The sequence below is a fragment of the Ambystoma mexicanum genome, chromosome 1p (assembly GCF_040938575.1).
Source record: "Ambystoma mexicanum isolate Mex_15411 chromosome 1p, UKY_AmexF1_1, whole genome shotgun sequence".
NCBI classification, from domain to species: domain Eukaryota; kingdom Metazoa; phylum Chordata; class Amphibia; order Caudata; family Ambystomatidae; genus Ambystoma; species Ambystoma mexicanum.
In genome coordinates, this window is record NC_090921.1 from 97,862,173 (window position 1) to 97,886,322 (window position 24,150).

Below are 24,150 nucleotides of genomic sequence, written 5' to 3' on the forward strand. Positions count from 1 at the left end.
TTTCCAAGATGTTGTCCCCAGGAGTGATAGAGCCTAGAGCATTCCACAGCCACTGGGCTAGCCCAGAGGCTAGTCTGAGATGCCTCGACCAGCATTCCAGATCTGCCATCCAGCAGAGAGAGAGCGATTCTTGACCCTGAGCCACCTTGTAGGCCAGCCTGCAACCGTCCATCCAGCCTTACTTGCCAAACTGCCTGCTGCCCGATACCCACATCTGTCTCCTGTCTTGAAGTCTGGTGCAGAAGCTGCAAAACATCTGAAGCACCAGGAACACTGTAGTTCTGGTCTTTCGCCAAAGGCCCCTAGTGACATTTACGACCACTGGTCCCTTGGTGCTGAAACCAAATACCCTTGAACAGTTAAGACTGATTACTTTACCGATTACCTTCCTGTCAGTATCCATAGGACATCACTTTCCTTCATGAAACTGTCTGTCCTCTGTGTTCCTTTACAGGGTGGGTTGTATTTTAAAGTGTGCTAGAACTGCCTGTTGTAATAATAATAAAGTTGATGTGATACAACCCTGACTGGACAGTCCCTTTTATCATTGGGTAATAATTGTATTTTTGCTGTGTTGCAACTAACCAACAATACACAACCTTGCATAGATAAGCCTGCCGTTCTGTCCACGTTACCACAATTGGACAAGGAGGACACAATTGGACTTTTGTTCCAATCTGTACGTATCGCTTCTGGAGTACTAGAGGTGTGGGGCTGACTGATGATTTAGAAACCAATATTCATTCCTGGACCATTGGTGACCTGGAAGTTGATTCGTCACAGCCCTGCAAGAATTTGTGCGCCTTTGGTTGGTCCTGCACATTCCGCTTCAACACCCAGCACATCCCCTGTCTAAGGATTGGTTCAGGAGTCTAGAACCGAAATATTGCAACTCCCCTTTGAAATTCCCCTTTATTTCTTCTGTCAACTTCAGCCAGAAAGTAGCTACATGGCAAAACGTTGTCATTTACTAATAACTGCCATAATATAATGGAGGCAGTGGAGTATGAAGGCAGTGGAGTATGGAGGCATTGGATGCAGGAGGCAGTGGAGTCTGGAGGCAGTGGAGTCTGGAGGCAGTGCAGTCATGGAGGCAGTGGAGTCTGGAGGGAGTGGAGTCATTGAGGCATTGGATGCAGGAGGCATTGGATGCAGGAGGCAGTGGATGCAGGAGGCAGTCGAGTCATGGAGGCATTGGATGCAGGAGGCAGTGGAGTATATAGGCATTGGATGCAGGAGACAGTGGAGTCATGGAGGCAGGGGTGTTGCTAGGTTTGGGAAAGGTCCGGGGCTATACTAATTCCGGGACTGTCGGGACTCGGGGCTAGCTAGCCTTTGAGTTGTATCCCCTGAGCTTCTATCTGGGGCTACAACCAAAAGACCAGGGGCTATAGCCCCCTCATCCCCCCCTAGCAACGCCTCTGCATGGGGGCAGTGAAGACATGGAGGCAGTGGAGACATGGATGCAGTGGAGTGTGGAGGAGGCAGTGGAGACATGAGGCAATGGAGTGTGAAGGCAGCAGAGCTTGGAGGTAGAGGAGTGTGGAGGCAGCTGATGCTGGGGCAGGAGGCAATGGTTGCAGGAAGCAGAGGACTCTGGGACATTGGCTGCAGAAGCCAGCGTGTCTGGAGGCCGTGGGATGCGGAAGAAGTGGAGTATGGAGGCAGTGGATTCTGGGGTAGGGGATGCTGGAGTCAGTGGAGTATGAAGGTAGTGGAGTGTGGTAGCAGTGGGTGCAGGAGGCAATGGAGTTTGGAGGCAGTGGTTGCAGGAGGCAGAGGGCTCTGTGACAGTGGATGTAGAAGACAGTGGCCTCTAGAGGAAGTGGAATATGGAGGCAGTGGGTTCTGGGGCAGGGGATGCTGGGGTCAGTGGAGTAGGAAAGTAGTGGAGTATGGAGGCAGGAGATGCAGGGGGCAGTGGAGCATGGAGACAATGGATGCAGGATGCAGTGGAGGATGGGGCAGTGGAGTGTGGAGGCAGTGGATTCTGGGGAAGTTGGTGCTGGAGGCAGAGGACTCTGGGGCGGTGGGTTCAGGAGGCAATGGAGTAAGTAGGCAGTGGATTGTGAAGGCAGTGGGTGCAGGATGCAGTGGAGGATCAAGGCAGTGGAGTGTGGAGGCAATGGATTTTGGGGCATTTGGTGCAGGAGGCAATGGTTGCAGGAAGCAGAGGACTCCAGGACATTGGATGCAGAAGACAGTGGCATCTAGAGGCAGTGGAATATGGAGGAAGTGGGGTATGGAGGCAGTGGATTCCGAGTAGGGGAGTTGGAGTCAGTGGTGTATGAAGGTAGTGGAGTATGGAAGCAGGGGATGCAGGAGGCATTGGAGTATAGAAGCAGGGGGTGCAGGAGGCAGTGGATTCTAGGGCAGTGGATGAAGGAGGTTCTGGTTGCAGGAAGCAGAGAAGTCTGGGGCAGTGAGTGCAGGAGGCAGTGTACAGTGGAGTATGGGGACAATTGATTCTGGGACAATGGAGTCTGGAGGCAGTGGAGTATGGAGGAGGCAGTGGAGACATGAGGCAGTGGATGCAGGATGCAGTGGAGGGTGAAGGCAGTGGAGTGTGGAGGCAGTGGATTATGGGACAGTTGGTGCAGGAGGCAATGGTTACAGGAAGCAGAGGACTCTGGGAAATTGGATGCAGAAGACAGTGGCATCTAGAGGCAGTGGAATATGGAGGAAGTGGGGTATGGAGGCAGTGGATTCCGAGTAGGGGATGCTGGAGTCAATGGATTATGATGGTAGTGGAGTATGGACGCAGGGGATGCAGGAGGCAGTGGGGTTTGAAGGCAGTGGGTGCAGGAGGCAGTGGAGTTTGGAGGCAGTGGGTGCAGCAGGCAGGGGACTTGGGGCAGTGGGTGCAGGAGGCACTGGAGTTGGGAGGTAGTGGGTGCAGGAGGCAGTGGAGTTTGGAGGCAGTGGGTGCAGGAGGCAGAGGACTCTGGGCGGTGGGTGCAGGAGACAGTGGAGTTGGGAGGCAGCGGAGTTTGGGGGCAGTGGGTGCAGGAGGCATAGGACTCCAGGGCAGTGGGTGCAGGAGGCAGTGAAGTGTGGAGGCAGTGGGTGCAGGAGACAGTGGAGTTTGACGGCAGTGGGTGCAGGAGGCAGAGGACTCGGGGCAGTGGGTGCAGGAGGCAGTGGAGTTTGACGGCAGTGGGTGCAGGAGGCAGAGGACTCGGGGGCAGTGGGTGCAGGAGGCAGTGGACTCCAGCATGGGCGTAATTTTAGGGGGGGACGGGGGTGTTTGCCCCCCCCCCCCAACTTTCATGGCACAGCATTTTGTCCCCATTCGTTTAGCTGGAGCACCTTTTCTACCTTTTCTTCAGATGTCATGTCTCGCCCCAACCCCCCAGCATTTTCAGCAAAGTTACTCCACTGGACTCCAGGGTAGTGGGTGCAGGAGGAAGTGGAGTTGGGAGGCAGTGGGTGCAGGAGGCAGAGGGCTCCGGGCGGTGGGTGCAGGAGGCAGAGGGCTCCGGGCGGTGGGTGCAGGAGGCAGTGGAGTTGGGAGGCAGCGGAGTTTGGAGGCAGTGGGTGCAGCAGGCAGAGCCGGCCTTAGGGTGGGCGAGACGGGCGACCGCCCGGGGCGCCACGCCCCCCAGGGCGCCTTTTGCCCCTATCACGCCAGCTCGGGGGAGTCTTTCAAGGGCTCCTCAGAGCTGGCGTTGCGTTGTGGGACAAGGCGCAGCAGGCGGCCTTTTACTGTAAAAGGTGCCCGCGGCGGTGGGTGCATTTAAATGCGCCCCTCTGCCGTGGACACTTTTCACAAGAAAAGGCGCCATTAGCCCCCCACTACGCAAGCTCGGGGGAGTCTTTCAAGAGCTCCCCCGAGCTGGCGTGGTGGCAGAAGGTGTGGCAGGCGCCACATTGTCATTGAATGAACCCGCGATGGCGGGCTCCTTCATTGACAATGGGGTGCTAACGGCACCTATTTAACCTCCTCGCCGGCTCCGCCCCCTGTTAACCAGGGGGGCCCAGTGGGCAGGGGGGCGCGGCGCCAGTTCGTCCAGGGCGCTGCTGCCCTTAAGGCCGGCCCTGGCAGCAGGCAGCGGGGTGTGGAGGCAGTGGAGTGTTGAGGCAGTGGGTGCAGGAGACAGAGGACTCTGGGCGGTGGGTGCAGGAGGCAGTGGAGTTGGGAGGCAGCGGAGTTTGACGGCAGTGGGTGCAGGAGGCAGAGGACTCCGGGCAGTGGGTGCAGCAGGCAGTGGAGTTTGGAGGCAGTGGGTGCTGGAGGCAGTGGAGTGTTGAGGCAGTGGGTGCAGGAGGCAGAGGACTCTGGGCGGTGGGTGCAGGAGGCAGTGGAGTTGGGAGGCAGCGGAGTTTGACGGCAGTGGGTGCAGGAGGCAGAGGACTCCGGGCAGTGGGTGCGGCAGGCAGTGGAGTTTGGAGGCAGTGGGTGCTGGAGGCAGTGGAGTGTTGAGGAAGTGGGTGCAGGAGGCAGAGGACTCTGGGCGGTGGGTGCAGGAGGCAGTGGAGTTGGGAGGCAGTGGAGTTTGGAGGCAGTGGGAGCAGGAGGCAGAGGACTCCGGGCGGTGGGTGCTGGAGCTAGCGGGGTGTGGAAGCAGTGGGTGCAGGAGGCAGAGGACTCCGGGCAGTGGGTGCAGCAGGCAGCGGAGTTTGGAGGCAGTGGGTGCTGGAGGAAGTGGAGGTGGGAGGCAGCGGAGTTTGGGGGCGGTGGGTGCAGGAGGCAGAGGACTCCGGGGCATTGGGTGCAGGAGCTAGCGGGGTTTGGAGGCAGTGGGTGTAGGAGGCAGTGGAGTTGGGAGGCAGTGGAGTTTGACGGCAGTGGGTGCAGGAGGCAGAGGGCTCCGGGCAGTGGGTGCAGCAGGCAGCGGAGTTTGGAGGCAGTGGGTGCTGGAGGCAGTGGAGTGTTGAGGCAGTGGGTGCAGGAGGCAGAGGACTCTGGGCGGTGGGTGCAGGAGGCAGTGGAGTTGGGAGGCAGCGGAGTTTGACGGCAGTGGTTGCAGGAGACAGTGGACTCCGGGGCAGTGGGTGCAGCAGGCAGCGGGGTTTGGAGGCAGTGGGTGCAAGATGCTGCCGTGCCTTGGGCCCGATTTTCCCGCTGAAACCTATTTCCAGCCTTCAGTTGGTTGAGGGGATTAAGTGTGCTGGGCTGTAAATGGTGGTTGACTCGGGACTTAATCCCAGGGCGTTGGATGGAGCAAGAGCGACACACTTAACACAAATCGAGTCACTGTATGTGAGATGTAAATGCACTCGCAACAACTCTTCTGAAATCTTATAGAAGACACCGCACATTGTAGGTGGGGGTGGGGCTGGTCAGGTGGCGTTAGGGTGACCAGACGTCCCGGTTTTACTGGGACTGTCCCAGTATTTGGTGTTCTCTCCCCCTTTTTCAAGATTATGTTCCCGATTATGTGTTTCTTTGAGCAGTAACACTTTCTTAAACCCTCTTCTCCTCCAAACCCAACTGAAGTGCAGTGCTTTGACACCCACTTTCAAGTGTTAGTCCTACTTTTATGTTAGTTGCCCAGTCCCGTTTGTTTTACTTTTTTAATCTGTTCACCCTCTGGGGTGGGGGCAGGGCGTTTATCAGACCGCCCCGTGCTTCCAGGCTCGGAGCACAGACTCCGAAGGAAGTCACAGACTCCGAAGGAAGGAGGGTAGGAGTCTGTGCTACTGATGTGGGAGCAGGCATGGCAGGGCACTGCCACATTGTGACTGCGAGCTCAGATCTCTGGGTGAATACTTCCGGTGTCGGGAGGGGGCGATAGGCCCAGAGGCCTTGCACTGCACACCGCGTGCGGAGGGCAGTCTAGGGGGCTCTGAATGTAATGGGCGGGGTCGCTGCACGAGCTGAGGTGGCGTGACTCGGGTGAGGCACCCCCAGAAGGGCAGATTGAACACCCCGGGAATTGGGTTAATGGGTTTCAGGGGCTGTGTAAGTGGGGTGGATCCGTATGGAGATTCAAGGTGGGGGTATGACGACAGAAGTTGTGCTGTCTCAGCCCAGGTGCAGGGTCGGACTGGGACAGGAAATAGTCCCGGACACCCAATAAAAAGTGGCCCATCCCTCGCTTCAAAAAAGTGGGCCACCCTGCGCCTCAAAAAAAGTGACCCACCCCACACCTCAAAAAACATGGCCCTCAAACCATCATCCGTGAATCGCCTACCACGCTTCTCACTGCGCAAACATGGATGTTCCTACAGTCTCAGTGCCATTAATGAAACAGGACCTTTCACCCCTTCACAAAACAGGAAATGGCATCAAAAGTAGACTAATATGGTTATGATTTCACTAATGTGATATGTATTTCATACAAGAATGGATCACCATATGCATCATTAATATCTGTGTGTATAGATCCATATTGTCAAATTACTGTGAATCCAAGAAGACGTCCAAGGCCAAATGATAATGTTATTGTATGCCACTTATGCTTAAGCTCTTTTTTTATAGAACAAATATGCATACAATATCACCCAACCTATGTTGGTACTCATTTATCAACCTCAGAAGAATGAAAGGCTGAGATGGCCTTGCACGGATTCAAACCTGCAACCTGCAGATCACACACACATCACAGCAGCGAGCACTCAACCCACTGAGCTATCATATCGGCTATTGTAAAATGAGCAATTATTCTGTAGTGGATACCATTAAACTGGTAACTGAGATTTAACAGCAGACCAGTTAAATTCATCTGCAGGTCTGGTGCAAATGTGGCCGCATGTCAAGCCTGCGTCTACGTGCATCTACTTTTCAAGCTTCAGAGTTTGGCAAAATAGGGAAAGCAGGCCGCGCACTCACAGGACATCCAATACTCTCAGCACTAGTTACCTCATACATGCAATGAAAGTCTCTTGAAGTCCAGGTTTGCCGATCTTTCTGGCCCTTCCCTGGCAGGGCCCAGTCTGTGAACAGGTACCTGAGAAAAAGAAGTCATGGTGTATTTGAGCCTGATTAAATTGAACCTTATTAAAGTATGGCAGGTGTGTACCCTGCCTGAAATGTCTGCCTTCTTCTGTGCCCTGTTCGTGAAAAGATGTCAGGGGATGTCTGCCCATTTAGGTTACATATTCATATTCTTTTTAGCAGCAGATTAGTAGCGCCGCAAAGAAGCCCCTAGGAGCTGCTGTTTTGCAGCCAAACACCCTGCTAAGCTCTTAGCGGAGCCCTGTCACAAGTCCTTATAGTTCCACAGTAGGCTGCTGCTCCTGTAAGTCTGGTAGGGCTGGGGCAGAGTCCTTCACTGACAGCTCAACGCGGGCAAAAACTTTAAGAAGTCAACTGGGCTAAGTCTTCAAATGGCCACCATATTTGCATTTTAAACCAACAGCCCGGTGAATGCTGGGACTTGCAGTTTAATTGTTCCCATAGTAAGTACAGAACTGCAAGTTCCATACAAATGTACATTGGATTAGTCACAACTCAGTCGTATCTAAAATGTTAGTCGGGTGACACACAGGGCATGTTGCCACCCTGATGTAAGAAAGAGCTAGCCACTGGGATAACATGGCGGGCTGGTGGCTCTGAAAGGCCGGCAGGGGTGGGGTGGAGTCAACGATGTGTTGGGTGCAGCGTGTGCAGATTTCCCCTTCAGGTTGAGCAGCATTTACAAGTGTTCCGCCAAGAGCTCACTCTTCATCACTTTCAAAGTACTTATCTATAGGAAGCTGGTAATATCCAGCCACTGAAGTACTGCTAAAATGATTTACACCTGCTTTTAAGCGCCCAGTTTGCTCCTCTTCTGAGAAACCGCGAAAAGTGGCAGTTAATTCGTGTAACATTAGTTTCCAGTCAGACATAACCCCTGGCATTTGACTGCATATTGTGTGATATTGGGGAGGGTTTAGGACAGTGGTCGAAGTGTAAAAAAAAGAGTGGAACTATGGCATTTTAAGGAAACATTTTGGAGGGGCGTGGCGAGTGGCAGTACTACTGAAAGGGTGCAAAAGTGGGTGGGGCTAGAAAAGGCAAAACATATTCCTACCGACTTTTTTTTTATTGGCAATGACAAAAATAGCTATTAGAGGGAACTACTCACGGGACAAAAGAGAGGCTTGTGGGGATGGGGGGATAAGTGTCACTGATGGAGGGAAAGAGGAGTGTATGTACAGACCTGACCACGGAGGGTGGGGGGTACTCCGTGGTGTCTCTAATATCTCCTGCCCAGAAGAGAGTGCAGGGGGGGGCACTCCTCTGAGATTTCAAAGAATACCTCTTCGCACCGACCTGGGGCAACAGAGGGGCACAGTGCCTCCTGTTCTGTGATTGGCTGAGGGTGCAGGTGCCCAATCAGGACCATTCCCCAAGGAAGCCGCTGGTTGGGGGTCTGTCTTTGAATCCAGGGACAAATAACCCCCGCTTGAGGTTCCCACCCTGTGTCTTGTTGTCTGATGCCAGGCTGACCACAGGCCCCGACCAGAGGATCCGTAAACCCGATGCCAGGCTGATCACAGGCTCTGACTAGGGAGGACCGGATCAGACATCCTGATGCCAGGCTGAGCACAGGGCCAGACATCCTCATGCCAGGCTGGCCACAGGGCCAGGCATCGTGATCCCAGGCTCAGGGGCGCCCCCAGGGGGTGGCCAAGGGGGGCCATGGCCACCCTTATAAAAATGCTGGCCACCCCATCGGCCACCCTGCAAAAAAGCAAACAAAATAATACTTTATTTTCCGCACTGAACTGTGCATGGACAAATAACATGCACAGTTCGGTGCAAAAAGAAATGTCTATTTTTTTTTGCTTTTTTGCCACGGCCCGGGGTTAGAGAGGCACGTATGATGGTGGCCCCTCATTGCTGACTGATCTCCCATGCTCAGTCAGTGAACCCCGAGTGAGGGCCTGAGGTGGAGAAGTAGAAAGGCATCATGTGGGAGAGAGGACACAAAAGATGATGAGAGGGAGGAAGCAAGAGCAGGTGGACTGGGGATTCAGCGACTACAGAGGGGGGGGGGAGAAAGCACGAGCAGGGAAAGTGACTGTCCCCACTCCGTCCAAGTCACGGCTTAAATTAGTTACATTTTCCTTTCGAGTTGGGTCCCTCTATATTCTGAACAAACAAGCAAAAACTTGCTGAGATTTGAATTGATGCTGTTGTCCTTCCAGAACTCCCTCTTTCTCTCAGCCCACTACATAGAGATGTATGAACATGAAACCCTTCACTCCACGCTACACATTATTGTTAGTACTGAGTGCACACAAGAATAAGCACTGGAGCTGTGGCAGTGAACGTTTTTGTTGTTGCTCTGGGTGAAAGGCCATTTTGCCATCCCATCCAGACACAGGCCCTTGCATGCCGCAAGCACCACGGCCACGTGGACTATTTCCCTCTCAGGTTTTAAACTATCTTTTTAAAACATACCAGGAAAGATTATGAAATGACTATAGCAGAAAAGATTAAAAGTGAAGACCCCCATGCACCTCTGCCCCCAAACACTCACACACACGCATTGAGCAAGTCGTCATTGCTTCATCTGTGCAAACCTTTAGCCCATTGAACAGGGGAGGCGCCATTAGTCACAAGCACTGAAAACTGCAATCTACCCTGCCAAACGGGACCATAAAGATTCTTCGGCACGAATACTACAACTTAACATGTAGTGAAGGCCCCTGTACACCTACCTATCTACAAAATGTATAGCATAGCTGAATTCATGATACCCTTGGGAAAATAAAAAGATCCCTGGGTGACTGTGGTGAGCATGTGTTACCAGGGTATCTTTATAATTATTCTTTTATAACACGCTTTACACCAGAGAGTATTCTAAGTGCAAGACCAGGATTGAAACCTGTGTTGCTATGTATGTTGTCAAGTTGCCCCTGAGCTATCCACCCGGCCTATGTAAATGATAGCATTGATGTCTACTATTTGTACCTTTACTCAACAAAGGGCTGCTAAATTGATGTATGAACAGGGAGGCCAGAGTTCTAATGCCAGCTCCACTGAAGCAATTTGTGTAATTCTTGGCAAATCACCTTATATCGCTTGTCCTAAATCCCCTCATTTGGCACAATTGGGAGCATTCAAAATAACTTAAACCCTGTATCAAGCATAACATGAAAACTAAAGTAAATTTTACTATAGAGTTTTTCCTATCCCCCAAACAATATAGATATGCAGTACCTGTCCATCATGAAGGATAATGGATATGTAATTATTTAACTAGTTTGGGTAGGGAACCCAAGTGAAAGCAATTCAGAACTGGAACCAAAGAGTGATGCTGAGAGCACTATAAGAACATGTTTATTACCACGCTGCGTCTGCACTGCACGTACTAGGAAAAGTGCATGTATGTTTGTTGATGCATAATTATAAGCAAGAACTGACGCAAACACAGGTTAAGATGTATAAGAGGGATAAAGCAATTCAATTAAATTCCATTTAAAAATTGGAACATCTGTACAGTATATCTCAAAATTGGGAATTTGCACTTCCACCCACAGATGGCTGCAGGAAACTAGCCTTGCTTTCACTGCAGACATGGCTGTGCATGCAATGCCTACCAAAGACAGCCACTATCCTGCAATGCTTCCCAATAAGTATCTGAATAAGCACACTGTGCATACATAGATCCGCAGAACTTGAGAGGCCACTGTGACACCAAACAAAGCCGAAAGGTGAGAACACTTGAACGGGCACTCATCTTGCAGAAACGCAGACAAGCAGACCGCAGGCCTAAGTAAAATGGCGGCATACGCACCCGGAAATGAACACATCCTGAGCCTGGACGTGCGCATTTCTGCATTGGCTCATGCTTCCAGCCAGGCTGTGTTTATTTCCGAGTTTCCATCCTCGACTAGACTGCATGTAGGTTGTTGTGCGCAAAAGGCTTTTAAGAACAATTGTGCAGGGTCTGGCCAGTGGTTTACATCTTCGGGTCACCATCGCCAAAGGTAGAGGTTTTATTTTGTTGTTGAATTGAAAATGGTGTTTCTGTAACGACGATATGCATTTTACTTAATACAAACATGAGTACAGTTCTTTCCATTTCAACAGAGCTGTCATGATGTGGATATCTTTTAGTGTGGTTGCAAGTGCTTGCTTATGGCACCTTATTCTAAAGGCACTTCCATGGTGCCTCCAAGTATCAAAGACTGATGATATTCCTTGAAATGTCCATTTCTGTCAAGTCATTTCTATTGGTGCAATCCCTATGCACATTTGGAGGTTTGCATGTATTTTGCCCCAGAGAGCCTGGACAGAGCTCTAATAGATGAGTTCCCTGCATCTGTAATGATTCTGCAATTTTATTTTTTTTGTTGTGTTAAAATTCCATCTGCCACTAATGTTACCAAAAAAGTAGATTGGGGCAGGTGTGGGTGGATTGGGGGTGCGAGTGAGACCGTACGGAATTGCGTGCACTGCATTGGGGGAAAGTAGCAGGACTTTTTCAGTGGCTCACACCCCCACACTTGCAATGCTGGATACTCCCCTGACCACCACCATAGAATATTCTCTTGCCTCATCCATGTTCACTCGAGCTTTCTGTCCGGGTTGCTTCCTCCCTGAATAATATGATTGTGACACTTTAGCAAACTGTCCTCTCCTGCTATATTTCCAGCACACCCCTTTTATTGCTGAACAATCTGAGTCCGACACCATGTGACCTATGAATTCATACCGGAAACAAGCACATTTGAAGCTTGTTCCCACTAATGGACTTCCTCGAGCACTTGGAGCTTTGTTCTTCTTAGCCACCACTGCTTTTATACCTTGCGCTGCTGGAAGTGGATCCGAGGTATTCTTAATAAGGCTTACTTACTGCCTCTTTGCCCGAGCAGTTCATTAATGTGGTATGTTTGGGTCCATCCGAAAATGTGTTGCCACCTATTGCTAGTAAATAAAACTTGAACAAGTCTTCCCACTCTGTAATGGGTTCTACCGGGCTATCCAACATCTTGGCTGGAGGTGTTATTCCCAGATTCGCCATTCTTTGTTCCTTTTCTGCAACTGTGCCTTTCCACAAAACAGGATAATTCAGCTGTTCTCTTCCACGATCTTTACTCCACGTGGAACATTCTCTGCTAGCTGGGTGTTTAGTGGCTCCACACTTAATTTGTACACTAAGTACATCTACTTGAGTAGCCACTCAGATTTGGCTGGTCTATTCCTGGTGTGGTAGCAACATGTAACATCTGTATGTTTTTGCGTTATGTTTAGTGAATTCACGTTGACTAGTTGCACATACGGCATATCATATTTCTTTGCACTTTGGATGGGCTGTGCATGAATACAAGAGGAGAAACTATGTGGATTCCCTATTAGTGGAAGCAAGCGTTGTTATAATTTAGTTTATTTTTTGGTCTATGTGTGTGTGGAGTGTTTTGCTTGTAGCATAAGGATTTTTAGAGTTTGATGCGTGCATGATTGAATGTGGTACTGGTATTAGTCTATGAATCCAGGGACAAATAACCCCCGCTTGAGGTTCCCACCCTGTGTCTTGTTGTCTGATGCCAGGCTGACCACAGGCCCCGACCAGAGGATCCGTAAACCCGATGCCAGGCTGATCACAGGCTCTGACTAGGGAGGACCGGATCAGACATCCTGATGCCAGGCTGAGCACAGGGCCAGACATCCTCATGCCAGGCTGGCCACAGGGCCAGGCATCGTGATCCCAGGCTCAGGGGCGCCCCCAGGGGGTGGCCAAGGGGGGCCATGGCCACCCTTATAAAAATGCTGGCCACCCCATCGGCCACCCTGCAAAAAAGCAAACAAAATAATACTTTATTTTCCGCACTGAACTGTGCATGGACAAATAACATGCACAGTTCGGTGCAAAAAGAAATGTCTATTTTTTTTTGCTTTTTTGCCACGGCCCGGGGTTAGAGAGGCACGTATGATGGTGGCCCCTCATTGCTGACTGATCTCCCATGCTCAGTCAGTGAACCCCGAGTGAGGGCCTGAGGTGGAGAAGTAGAAAGGCATCATGTGGGAGAGAGGACACAAAAGATGATGAGAGGGAGGAAGCAAGAGCAGGTGGACTGGGGATTCAGCGACTACAGAGGGGGGGGGGAGAAAGCACGAGCAGGGAAAGTGACTGTCCCCACTCCGTCCAAGTCACGGCTTAAATTAGTTACATTTTCCTTTCGAGTTGGGTCCCTCTATATTCTGAACAAACAAGCAAAAACTTGCTGAGATTTGAATTGATGCTGTTGTCCTTCCAGAACTCCCTCTTTCTCTCAGCCCACTACATAGAGATGTATGAACATGAAACCCTTCACTCCACGCTACACATTATTGTTAGTACTGAGTGCACACAAGAATAAGCACTGGAGCTGTGGCAGTGAACGTTTTTGTTGTTGCTCTGGGTGAAAGGCCATTTTGCCATCCCATCCAGACACAGGCCCTTGCATGCCGCAAGCACCACGGCCACGTGGACTATTTCCCTCTCAGGTTTTAAACTATCTTTTTAAAACATACCAGGAAAGATTATGAAATGACTATAGCAGAAAAGATTAAAAGTGAAGACCCCCATGCACCTCTGCCCCCAAACACTCACACACACGCATTGAGCAAGTCGTCATTGCTTCATCTGTGCAAACCTTTAGCCCATTGAACAGGGGAGGCGCCATTAGTCACAAGCACTGAAAACTGCAATCTACCCTGCCAAACGGGACCATAAAGATTCTTCGGCACGAATACTACAACTTAACATGTAGTGAAGGCCCCTGTACACCTACCTATCTACAAAATGTATAGCATAGCTGAATTCATGATACCCTTGGGAAAATAAAAAGATCCCTGGGTGACTGTGGTGAGCATGTGTTACCAGGGTATCTTTATAATTATTCTTTTATAACACGCTTTACACCAGAGAGTATTCTAAGTGCAAGACCAGGATTGAAACCTGTGTTGCTATGTATGTTGTCAAGTTGCCCCTGAGCTATCCACCCGGCCTATGTAAATGATAGCATTGATGTCTACTATTTGTACCTTTACTCAACAAAGGGCTGCTAAATTGATGTATGAACAGGGAGGCCAGAGTTCTAATGCCAGCTCCACTGAAGCAATTTGTGTAATTCTTGGCAAATCACCTTATATCGCTTGTCCTAAATCCCCTCATTTGGCACAATTGGGAGCATTCAAAATAACTTAAACCCTGTATCAAGCATAACATGAAAACTAAAGTAAATTTTACTATAGAGTTTTTCCTATCCCCCAAACAATATAGATATGCAGTACCTGTCCATCATGAAGGATAATGGATATGTAATTATTTAACTAGTTTGGGTAGGGAACCCAAGTGAAAGCAATTCAGAACTGGAACCAAAGAGTGATGCTGAGAGCACTATAAGAACATGTTTATTACCACGCTGCGTCTGCACTGCACGTACTAGGAAAAGTGCATGTATGTTTGTTGATGCATAATTATAAGCAAGAACTGACGCAAACACAGGTTAAGATGTATAAGAGGGATAAAGCAATTCAATTAAATTCCATTTAAAAATTGGAACATCTGTACAGTATATCTCAAAATTGGGAATTTGCACTTCCACCCACAGATGGCTGCAGGAAACTAGCCTTGCTTTCACTGCAGACATGGCTGTGCATGCAATGCCTACCAAAGACAGCCACTATCCTGCAATGCTTCCCAATAAGTATCTGAATAAGCACACTGTGCATACATAGATCCGCAGAACTTGAGAGGCCACTGTGACACCAAACAAAGCCGAAAGGTGAGAACACTTGAACGGGCACTCATCTTGCAGAAACGCAGACAAGCAGACCGCAGGCCTAAGTAAAATGGCGGCATACGCACCCGGAAATGAACACATCCTGAGCCTGGACGTGCGCATTTCTGCATTGGCTCATGCTTCCAGCCAGGCTGTGTTTATTTCCGAGTTTCCATCCTCGACTAGACTGCATGTAGGTTGTTGTGCGCAAAAGGCTTTTAAGAACAATTGTGCAGGGTCTGGCCAGTGGTTTACATCTTCGGGTCACCATCGCCAAAGGTAGAGGTTTTATTTTGTTGTTGAATTGAAAATGGTGTTTCTGTAACGACGATATGCATTTTACTTAATACAAACATGAGTACAGTTCTTTCCATTTCAACAGAGCTGTCATGATGTGGATATCTTTTAGTGTGGTTGCAAGTGCTTGCTTATGGCACCTTATTCTAAAGGCACTTCCATGGTGCCTCCAAGTATCAAAGACTGATGATATTCCTTGAAATGTCCATTTCTGTCAAGTCATTTCTATTGGTGCAATCCCTATGCACATTTGGAGGTTTGCATGTATTTTGCCCCAGAGAGCCTGGACAGAGCTCTAATAGATGAGTTCCCTGCATCTGTAATGATTCTGCAATTTTATTTTTTTTGTTGTGTTAAAATTCCATCTGCCACTAATGTTACCAAAAAAGTAGATTGGGGCAGGTGTGGGTGGATTGGGGGTGCGAGTGAGACCGTACGGAATTGCGTGCACTGCATTGGGGGAAAGTAGCAGGACTTTTTCAGTGGCTCACACCCCCACACTTGCAATGCTGGATACTCCCCTGACCACCACCATAGAATATTCTCTTGCCTCATCCATGTTCACTCGAGCTTTCTGTCCGGGTTGCTTCCTCCCTGAATAATATGATTGTGACACTTTAGCAAACTGTCCTCTCCTGCTATATTTCCAGCACACCCCTTTTATTGCTGAACAATCTGAGTCCGACACCATGTGACCTATGAATTCATACCGGAAACAAGCACATTTGAAGCTTGTTCCCACTAATGGACTTCCTCGAGCACTTGGAGCTTTGTTCTTCTTAGCCACCACTGCTTTTATACCTTGCGCTGCTGGAAGTGGATCCGAGGTATTCTTAATAAGGCTTACTTACTGCCTCTTTGCCCGAGCAGTTCATTAATGTGGTATGTTTGGGTCCATCCGAAAATGTGTTGCCACCTATTGCTAGTAAATAAAACTTGAACAAGTCTTCCCACTCTGTAATGGGTTCTACCGGGCTATCCAACATCTTGGCTGGAGGTGTTATTCCCAGATTCGCCATTCTTTGTTCCTTTTCTGCAACTGTGCCTTTCCACAAAACAGGATAATTCAGCTGTTCTCTTCCACGATCTTTACTCCACGTGGAACATTCTCTGCTAGCTGGGTGTTTAGTGGCTCCACACTTAATTTGTACACTAAGTACATCTACTTGAGTAGCCACTCAGATTTGGCTGGTCTATTCCTGGTGTGGTAGCAACATGTAACATCTGTATGTTTTTGCGTTATGTTTAGTGAATTCACGTTGACTAGTTGCACATACGGCATATCATATTTCTTTGCACTTTGGATGGGCTGTGCATGAATACAAGAGGAGAAACTATGTGGATTCCCTATTAGTGGAAGCAAGCGTTGTTATAATTTAGTTTATTTTTTGGTCTATGTGTGTGTGGAGTGTTTTGCTTGTAGCATAAGGATTTTTAGAGTTTGATGCGTGCATGATTGAATGTGGTACTGGTATTAGTCTATGCTAATCAGATACATTAATTAGTTAACTGTTAAATAATACATGGAACTATATCAATGTTCAATTTGTTCTCTCATATACACATAGTTTTCAACTGGACTATATACTACATCACCATAAGAGATTTCCTGAAATTCAGTTATGTGTTTGTTTTGGTGTGCCACCCCAAGATTTCATGTGGCCTCATCAGGATACCCCTATGAAAAATGGCTGGGGGCGCCACTGCCCAGGCTGACCACAGAGGACCAGACAACCTGATGCCAGGCTGACCACAGGCTCTGGCCGCACGCCCAGACCGCACCAGAGAAGGCTACTGGCTGAGTGACCACGAGTCGTGCCCAGAAGAATTAGCACAGGCTGGCACAAGGGGACCGGCGCTCCACCCTTCAGGCCCCAGTACTAGGCAGGGGTCCGCGGAGGTGTACCCCGAGTCCAGGCCTCAGGAGTTAAGGTGAGATACTGGGGGAACCCTGAGCCAGGGGCGGGAGAACTCATACGGGAGTCAATCCGTTTTACTGTTCAAAATTAATATAAATCTTAAGGGACCTGGGGGGTCGTCATGTCTGACCAATCGGTGGGTGCCCGCTCGAATACCGCCTTTATTTAAAGAAAACGGTCAAAGACACGGGCTCCTTCATCAGGGGCGGATTTAGCGGTCGCTAGGCAGACAAACGGCGAGCGGGCCCCTCCCCCCATTCCCTTCCTTCCCATTTGTTTTCACAGTCAGGCAGAGGCAGCAGCGCTCATGGGGCCCCGCGTGTTCTGTGTGAACCCTGACTGAGCAATGAATCCATTTAAGTGGAGGGGCTGCCAAGTTCACTATGCATAGAAGTGCCCTAACTGCTCTTAATGAATGCGGGGGGGGGGGGGGTGTCTCAAGTGATGCCAAAGAAATGCATAACTAACAGGTTTGCAATGTGCCCTCTTGTGAATAGGCAGTTGGTGGTCTCCCACCATTTACAAGGGCCCATTATCTCCACCTGAGCAGCAGTTGCCTCCCCATAGCCAGGCCTCTCCCCCCCCCCCCCCCCCCGTGAGAATTTCTACTCTGGGTGTTAATGGGTGGCTGGGCAAATACACAACCCTTCCATGCCCAGAAGGAACTTTAAACAAAAGGCATCACGTAAGATGATGGCCATTTGCTGTTTTTCCATTTCACCTCCCAGTTTATTCCAAGTAGACCAAACACATCATGGGCTAGACGTGAATAAATTAACACATTCCACCAATAAAGCCAACATTATAAAAAATTGCTTTTGTTCCTAAAGTTTGCCATTCCGCACTCGTGATCACAATTAACTTCGCCCACCCTAAGATCTGCCTCTATGACCAACCCATCTTGGGCCCTTTATCACGTGCTGCCCACGGGGCCCTTTGCCTTAAATCTGCCACTGTCCTTCATTCAGAGCGAGGGTCTGTCCCGGTGGCGGGGGAGAGGCTGGGGGGAGGGGGTGATTGCCAACCTGTATCAGAGGCGGCAAATCTCCCGCCCCTTCCACCGCCAAGTGTCGCCCGTGACCCCCACAGCACGGCCTCTGCGACCCCCCTCGTGTAACTAGACATAACTTTGCCCTCCCCGTCTCTGTAAAGGCACCAGTGCAACAGTGTCGCATCCGATCCCGCAGGGGGTGGGGCCAGAGCTCATCATTCCATCCGCAACTTCTACCGAGGACAACGAGCGGCACCCCCGCATTAAAAACACATCTGTCCGGTTCTAATTTGGAAAGGGACACGGCCGTGGCATTGTATTGCCGAAATGTTCGCATGTGGCGCACTTTGAAGCGGTGGGTTCAGGGGATCTCCCAATGGACACTTGGTCGAGCTCCTGGAAGCCCCGCGTGCGCCATCCCTTCTCTAGTTGCTAGATGTATGTGTGCCATCCCTCACCCCATACCTTCTCCTGTTGATAGATGTGGGCCATCCCTGACCCTATCCCTTCTCTAGTTGCTAGATATATGCGTGCCATCCCTTCTGCAGTTGCTAGATGTATGTGTGCCATCCCTCACCCCATACCTTCTCCTGTTGATAGATGTGGGCCATCCCTGACCCTATCCCTTCTCTATTTGCTAGATATATGCGTGCCATCCCTTCTGCAGTTGCTAGATGTATGTGTGCCATCCCTCACCCCATCCGGTCTCTAGTTGCTAGATGTATGTTTGCCATCCCTCACCCCATCCCTTCTCTAGTTGCTAGATGTATGTGTGCCATCCCTGACCCCATCCCTTCTCTAGTTGCTTGATATACGTGTGCCATCCCTCACCAAATCCCTTTTCCAGTTGCTAGATATATGTGTGCCATCCCTTATGCAGTTGCTAGATGTATGTTTTCCATCAGTCACCCCTTCTCCAGTTGCTAGATCTATGTGCCATCCCTCATCCCATCCCGATTTGCTAGATATAGGTGTGCCAACCTCACCCCATCCCTTCCCCTGGACTTCTGGACATCCCCCGGCCCCCCTGGCGCTTCCCCTTACACATTTCCCTGGTGTTGTGAGTTGTTTCCTGGCAACGCAGGGGTGGCGGCGCCACCTGGCTGCCCCTCCCCTTGGCTTTCGTGCTGTTTTTCCCTCACACCGCGCCTAACCCCCCCAGGCCCTCCATCGTGCCGAACTTTATACGGCCCGGGGCCTGGGGCAGAGATCGCAGAGGTTATTTACAGACTGAGGGCCCAGCCGAGCTGCACCAGGATAGGCCCTTCCGAGTCTATTGGAATGCGGGGAACTCTGGGGAAAGGAATGATGGTTACCGGCGCTAGGTGAATACTCCAGGCCGGGTTTTATCCGGATCTTTTGCAAGTCTGCTTGTTTTGCCTCAAAGTGACTTAATTTACAGTAAACACCAGATTCATAAAATCTAAAATGATTTACACCTGCTGAGAAACCCAGAAAAGGGGCAATTAATTCGTGTAACGTTAGTTTCCAGTCAGACATAACCCCTGGCATTTTACTACATATTGTGTGATATTGGGGAGGGTTTAGGGCAGTGGCCGAAGTGTAAACACAAGAGTGGAACTATGGCATTTTAAGGAAACATTTTTGAGGGGCGTGGTCAGAGGCAGTACTACTGAGAGGGTGCAAAAGTGGGCGGGGCTAGAAAAGGCAAAACATATACCTACCGACTTTTTTTTATCGGCAATGACAAAAATAGCTATTAGCGGGAACTACTCACGGGACAAAAGAGAGGCTTGTGGGGGGGATATAAGTGTCACTGTTGGAGGGAGAGAGAAGTGCATGTACAGACCTGACCACGGAGGGTGGGGGGTACTCCATGGTGTCGCTAATATCTCCTGCCCAGAAGAGAGGGCAAGGGGGGCACTCCTCGGCGATTTCAAAGAATACATTTTCGCCAATTAAACATATGCACCATTGCAGTCCCCTTCTAGAAAGCGCTGCATACATGAACGGCTCTAAGCGCTATTAATGCACTCACTCAGCCTCTGGGGGGAGATGGAAAGGCAGTCAGGCCGTCCCAAGACCCCAGAGCAGCCATCGCCGATGGGGGCTCAAATGGCTGCTCGGAGCGCGAGCAAGCAGCAGGCTCAGTGTGGGGGCAGAGGCCGCGTGTGAACAGGCTGCTTCGCACCCAAGAACACACGTGGGGCTTATGCTTTACAGGGGCAGACACCGAGGGTGTCCCCAGGACTTTACATCCTCGGGACCCCCACCTCTCGCCCCGAATCCTCCGGCGAGGCCCCCACCCCCAGAAGTCATCACACGCTCCTGCAGCATCGCGGGCAAGGAACGCCATCAACAGGTGCCCTCCGGCCACCGTCCAGGAACGTTGTGCCCGACGAAACAAGGAATTATGTCTCCTTTCTCTTTAAAGTAGCGGAACGTCGTACCCTTTAGTTCCCGGCCACTTTGACCTCTGGTTAAGGGACGTTTTGGGGATCAGATTTATTCACTTGTAAACGTTCCACCCTCGCCTTTTCGGAGTGGGGTACTGATGGAAATGTCCGCGATGGCCCCTCATTCCATCTCTCCTACCATTGGCCAATCGCAGGATGACGCACTGACCTGGGGCAACAGAGGGGCACGGTGTCTCCTGTTCTGTGATTGGCTGAGCGTGCAGGTGCCCAATCAGGACCATTCCTCAAGGAAGCCGCTGTTTGGGGGTCTGTCTTTGAATCCAGGTACAAATAACCCCCCGCTTGAGGTTCCCACCCTGTGTCTTGTTGTCTGATGCCAGGCTGACCACAGGCTCTGACTAGGGAGGACCGGATCAGACACCCTGATGCCAGGCTGACCACAGAGGACCAGACAACCTGATGCCAGGCTGACCACAGGCTCTGGCCGCACGCCCAGACCGCACAGGAGAAGGCTACTGGCTGAGTGACCACGAGCCGTGCCCAGAAGAATCATCACAGGCTGGCAAAAGGCCAAAGGGCCCGGCGCTTGACCCTTCAAGTCCCACTACTAGGCAGAGGTCCGCGGAGCTGTACCCCGAGTCCAGGCCTCAGGAGTTAAGGTGAGATACTGGGGGAACCCTGAGCCAAGGGCAGGCGAACTCATACGGGAGTCAATCCGTTTTACTGTTCAAAATTAATATAAATCTTAAGGGACCTGGGGGGTCGTCATGTCTGACCAATCGGTGGGTGCCCGCTCGAATACAACCTTTATTAAAAGAAAACGGTCAAAGACACGGGCTCCTTCATTCAGAGCGAGGGTCTGTCCCGGAGGCGGGGGAGGGGTTGGGGAGGGGGGGGGGGGGGGTGATTGCCAACCTGTATCAGAGGCGGCAAATCCCCCGCCCCGCCGCTTCCACCGCCAAGTGTCGCCCGTGACCCCCACGGCACGGCCTCTGCGACCTCCCTCGTGTACCTAGACATAACTCTGCCCTCCCCGCCTCTGTAAAGGCACCAGCGCAACAGTGTCGCATCCGATCCCGTAGGGGGTGGGGCCAGAGCTCATCATTCCATCCGCAACTTCTACCGAGGACAACGAGCGGCACCCCCGCATTAAAAACACATCTGTCCGGTTCTAATTTGGAAAGGGACACGGCCGTGGCATTGTATTGCCGAAATGTTCGCATGTGGCGCACTTTGAAGCGGTGGGTTCAGGGGATCTCCCAATGGACACTTGGTCGAGCTCCTAGAAGCCCCACATGTGCCATCCTCCCGCCGGCCCCTCCCTAGTTTCTATTTACATGTTTGCCATCACTCACCCCTGCCTCAGTTGCTAGATATGTGTGCCATCCCTCACCACATCCCCTTTCCAGTTGCTAGATATATGCGTGCCATCCCTTCTGTACTTGCTAGATTTATGTGTTCCATCAGTCACCCCTTCTCCATTTGCTAGATATATGTGTGCCAACCTCACCCCATCTCCACTTAACAGATATGTGTGCCGTCCCTCACCCCATCCCTTCTCCAGTTGCTAGATACATGTGTGTCACCCCTTCTCCAGTTGCTAGATACATGTGTGCCAACCTCACCCCATCTCCACTTAACAGATATGTGTGCCGTCCCTCACCCCATCCCTTCTCCAGTTGCTAGATACATGTGTGTCATCCCTCATCCAGCTGCTAGATATATATGTGCCATCCCCACTTAATAGATACATGTGTGTCATCCCTCACCACATCCCTTATCCAGCTGCTGGTTGCATGTGTGCCATCCCTCACCCCATGCCCACTTAATAGATATGTGTGTGCCACCATCCCTGACGCCATCCCTTCTCCAGCTGCTGGTTACATGTCTGATATCCCCCACCCTAGCCCTTCTCCAGTTACTGGATATAGGTGTGCCATCCCTAACCCCATCCCCAGTTAATAGATATGTGTGTGACATCCCTTCTCCAGCTGCTGGTTACATGTGTGACATCCCTGACCCTAGCCCTTCTCCAGCTGCTGGATATATGTGTGCCATCCCTCATTATTCACTCTAGTCCCCTCCCCATGTTGCATGTTACACTGATGGCCTCCTGTGATTGTGGATGGAAGGAGCTCCACCCACCCTACAGTGTTCCTGGAGCAGACTAGGTGGGTAAACGAGGTGGACCTGGAGGTCATACTTTTCAATAAGTGTCAATGTAGCACATACAGCCCTCATGAGACTGTTGTCTGTTTCCAGGTCGGCACAGGTGAAACCCATGGACTCCTCAACGTCCACACGAAACATTCTGGTTAACATGATGTCCATCACCTCGAAGCATCTGGTCAACAGGGAGATCCCAGAGCACTTTGACGTCGTCCACGAGCTGGGGCGCGGCTCATACGGTCATGTGGTGCTCGCCAAGCAGCGTGACTCAGGTAAGCAATATTGCATTATCGCTTGATCCGGCATTTCGTCTTTTGACTATACCAGGGCCACAGCCTGCACCTTACAGTGGTGGGTGAGTTTTCACATTACTGGAGATCATCTATGTTGTCCTGTCAGTGGATTATTAATCCTTGTAGATATGACCATTGGGTATAAACACTGATGGCGATAATCGCATCACCTGATGTTACTTTGGTCTTTTTTTCTAACAGGTCTAAGTGTTGCTCTGAAGCTTCTCCCAAAGAATGGTACACAGCGGGATGCATTTCTCCTGGAATTCAGCGTGTCTGTGGTCCTCGGTGCCCACCCTAACATCATAAGCACCCTTATGGCAGCATGGCAGACCGTTGACCACTTCGTGTTTGCTCAGGAAGTGGCACCAGCGGGGAATCTCGACTCTCTTCTAATACCAGGGGTAAGGATGCTGCTAAGGACAAACTAATGGGAAAAGATTCATGATATCAAGGGACTTCCCTCACAACTCATCTTTTAACACTTCTACTTCTATGCCTTGCATTGGAGTGTAAAGAACACAACTAAGTCTTTAGCAAAATGATTGGAAACATAAAATCCAGGGGTTATCACTGTCCTTTGACAACAGCCCGGATTCGTCGTCATAGCATCCATACAAATGTGTGTGTTTGTTTTGCTGGAAAACAACTAAGATCCTTCTGCTTCTCAAAAGTGAATACACAATGAGTACACATCCAACTCATCAACGTCCAACTAGCATTCTACATAAAACCACTCAAGTGCAATTCCTGCTAGTATTCAATGCATCGATTCAAGTCATTGACATTCTCCAAGCACTCAGTGCAACCCTTCAAGTCATCAACATCTTTCTAGCATTCAAGAAAACCCTCCAAGTAATCAACACAGCCTAGTATTCAAGACAACCAAAGAAGGCATCAACCTCTTGCTAGCATTCATGACAATACTTCAAGTCATCAATACCCTCCATATATCCTATATAACCCTCCAAGTCATCAGTATCCTCCTAGTGTTCAATACAACCCTCCAAGACATCAACCTCTTCCTGGCATTCAAGACAATCATCCAAGTCATCAATGTCTTCCTTATATTCAATGCAACTATCCAAATCATCAACATGTCCCTAGCATTCAAGAAAACCCTACAAGCCATCAACATCTTCTTGCTATTCAAGACAACACTCCAAGGCATCAACACCCAACTATGCCCTTATTGGATTTTATGCAACCCACCAAGCATTGGCAAAAAACCTTCAGTAAATTGGTTCAACCGTCCAAACCACAGACAGCTGCCACTGAGCATTCCATGCAACCTTCCAGTCAGTCAACAGTTGTTTTCTGTCATTCAGTGCATGCCCTCAAGTCGCCACCAACCGCATCCTAGCATTTGATACAATCATCAAAATATACAATGGCCTTCTCCTGACAATGAATGCAATACAACAAGCCGTTGTCAAGTTTCTCCAAGTCTACAGTGC

At 50.2% G+C, this 24,150-nt stretch overlaps 1 protein-coding gene across 1 annotated transcript in view; it reads left to right on the plus strand.

Moving 5' to 3' along the window:
• Window positions 1-24,150, plus strand: part of LOC138453637 (serine/threonine-protein kinase SBK1-like) — a 42,646-nt gene that overhangs the window by 16,082 nt on the left and 2,414 nt on the right. The window contains exons 2-3 of the mRNA XM_069606706.1: window positions 22,494-22,672; window positions 22,895-23,097. Coding sequence (XP_069462807.1) covers window positions 22,494-22,672; window positions 22,895-23,097 — 382 coding nt within the window. The remainder of the gene's footprint in view (window positions 1-22,493; window positions 22,673-22,894; window positions 23,098-24,150) is intronic.